The sequence below is a fragment of the Meles meles genome, chromosome 18 (assembly GCF_922984935.1).
Source record: "Meles meles chromosome 18, mMelMel3.1 paternal haplotype, whole genome shotgun sequence".
Taxonomy (NCBI): domain Eukaryota; kingdom Metazoa; phylum Chordata; class Mammalia; order Carnivora; family Mustelidae; genus Meles; species Meles meles.
The window spans coordinates 43,337,287-43,339,334 of NC_060083.1; the positions used below are offsets into that span (position 1 = coordinate 43,337,287).

The 2,048-nt window shown below is 59.3% G+C and overlaps 1 protein-coding gene across 3 annotated transcripts; it reads right to left on the reverse strand.

Annotated features, from left to right (window-relative positions):
* Positions 1-695: 695 nt before the first annotated feature.
* On the reverse strand, positions 696-1,451 carry LOC123929493 (keratin-associated protein 4-4-like). Of its 3 annotated transcripts, XM_045985243.1 has the most exons (3): positions 1,399-1,451; positions 1,207-1,290; positions 696-1,140 (listed from the first exon to the last, which is right to left on the reverse strand). In XM_045985243.1, exons 1-3 carry the CDS (start codon positions 1,449-1,451, stop codon positions 696-698), a joined length of 582 nt encoding a protein of 193 aa, XP_045841199.1. The 3 variants fall into 3 exon arrangements, with proteins under 3 accessions (XP_045841199.1, XP_045841197.1, XP_045841196.1); XM_045985241.1 differs by having other exon boundaries at positions 696-1,290; XM_045985240.1 differs by having other exon boundaries at positions 696-1,125; positions 1,207-1,451.
* Positions 1,452-2,048: the final 597 nt, after the last annotated feature.

The following is a 2,048-nucleotide window of genomic DNA, read 5'->3' on the forward strand; positions in this document are numbered from 1 at the left end:
GAAAGGGGCTAGAGCACTTCATCCACCAAGTGCTGCCCACTGGTTGAGGACTTCTCCTAGAGACTTCCTGTCCCTAGCTGTGGCCTGCCAAGGATTTCCTCCCTCATCTAGACAAAGGGCTCAGCAGAGAGCAGCGGGTGCTTGCTATAAACCACCAGTGTCGATGTCAGCGTGGAGAGCGCTGAGGGGATAGAGGTGGAAATCCTAAAGTCCTCTGCGGTGGACTCCCCTTTCTGCAGGGAGCACCAGAGATACAACCGACCCGCTAGGGTAAGAGTTCACGAACAATTCACGAGGGCAGAATAATGAGACAACTTCGATCTGTATGCCTGGAGACGTTCAGGTTTATTTGAGGTATAGGGGCATCTCTATATGAGGAAACCTGGCAGGAAAGAAGAGTGTGATTGGGATGACACGCTGGCTGAGAGATTTCAGAGAAAATGCAAGCTCCGTATTCCCTCGGGAGGGAGCTAGTAAGGAGGAGGCGGGGAGGAGGGTGTTGTTGGTGGGGGAGTACATTGGGAGGCCACGTCAGTTGAAAGGGCGGCGGGAACTGAGGTTTGACAGTTGGCCTGTCACGATTCCGCGCACAGTGGGACTACCTGAGGAAGATTGGTTGGTGAAAGACAGCGGGGGGCCGGCCAGGATCCTCAGCAGCAGAAGCCCCTAGAGCAGGTTGGGGAGCAGCAGCTGGTCTAGCAACAGCTGGGGCGGCAGCAGCTGGACACACAGCAGCTGGGGCGGCAGCAGGTGGTCCTGCAGCAGGTGGTCTGGCAGCAGGTGGGGCGGCAGCAGCTGGAACCGCAGCAGGCGGGGCGGCAGCAGCTGGACACACAGCAGCTGGGGCGGCAGCAGGTGGTCCTGCAGCAGGTGGTCTGGCAGCAGGTGGGGCGGCAGCAGCTGGAACCGCAGCAGGCGGGGCGGCAGCAGCTGGAGCCACAGCAGCTGGAACCACAGCAGGAGGGGCGGCAGCAGCTAGAGATGCAGCAGCTGGGCCTGCAGCAGCTGGAGCCACAGGAGCTGGAGCCACAGCAGGAGGGGCGGCAGCAGGTGGACACACAGCAGCTGGGGCGGCAGCAGGTGGTCCTGCAGCAGGTGGTCTGGCAGCAGGTGGGGCGGCAGCAGCTAGAGATGCAGCAGCTGGGCCTGCAGCAGCTGGAGCCACAGGAGCTGGAGCCACAGCAGGAGGGGTGGCAGCAGCTGGACACACAGCAGCTGGGGCGGCAGCAGGTGGTCCTGCAGCAGGTGGTCTGGCAGCAGGTGGGGCGGCAGCAGCTAGAGGTGCAGCAGCTGGGCCTGCAGCAGCTGGAGCCGCAGCAGGAGGGGCGGCAGCAGCTGGACACACAGCAGCTGGGGCGGCAGCAGGTGGTCTGGCAGCAGCTGGGGCGGCAGCAGGACTCCTCGCCACAGCCCTGGTCAGAGCAGACGGAGCCACAACAGGAGCTGGCCATGGTGTCAGAGGCTGGAGGTTCTGGGTGGGTTTCCAGGAAAGCGAAGGTCTTGAGTGTGGAAGTGTCTGTCCTTGTGCCATGGCCTCTATATACTGCCCAAACCGGGTGATTTGTCAACACGTCTTCCTTGTTGTTGTTTACCCATTATTTAAGTAATTATCAGATGCACGGTAGTGTTTGTCTGTGTAATGGTTTAAGCTCGTGGGACACAAATTTTCTCTTCTAGATGGGGTCAATTCCGTCTGGTCTGCTTTTCCTCCTGACTCACACCTCTGGCATCTTCTGGACCACTGTCTTCTCCTCTTCCTCTGCAGAGGGCTGTTACCTGATAGGTGGCATTTGCAATTACATTCTTCCTCTCCCCTCGTGTATCCCCTAGCAGGATGGGATCAGGGCCAACCTATCTCTGGTCGTGCATTTCTTCCAATGGTCAGTGGGGAGGAAATTCCATGTGCATCGGGTGGCATGTGGGAAGGGGCATGAGACAAGAGGAAAAGGCCCTGTAGTCTGGGTCACCGTGAGCAATGAGGAAGGGCACAGCTGTCTATGTCTGCCGCGGGAATGGGTTTCTCTGGGGGTGTTTCTGTCTTTGGGTCA

Coding starts and splice junctions, on each gene's coding strand:
- LOC123929493 (XM_045985240.1), bottom strand. CDS start 1,451: ATGGCCAGCTCCTGTTGTGGCTCCGTCTGCTCTGACCAGGGCTGTGGC. Junction 1,126..1,206: donor TGCCGCCCCAGCTGCTGTGT/GTCCAGCTGCTG, acceptor CTGCATCTCTAG/CTGCTGCCGCCCCACCTGCT.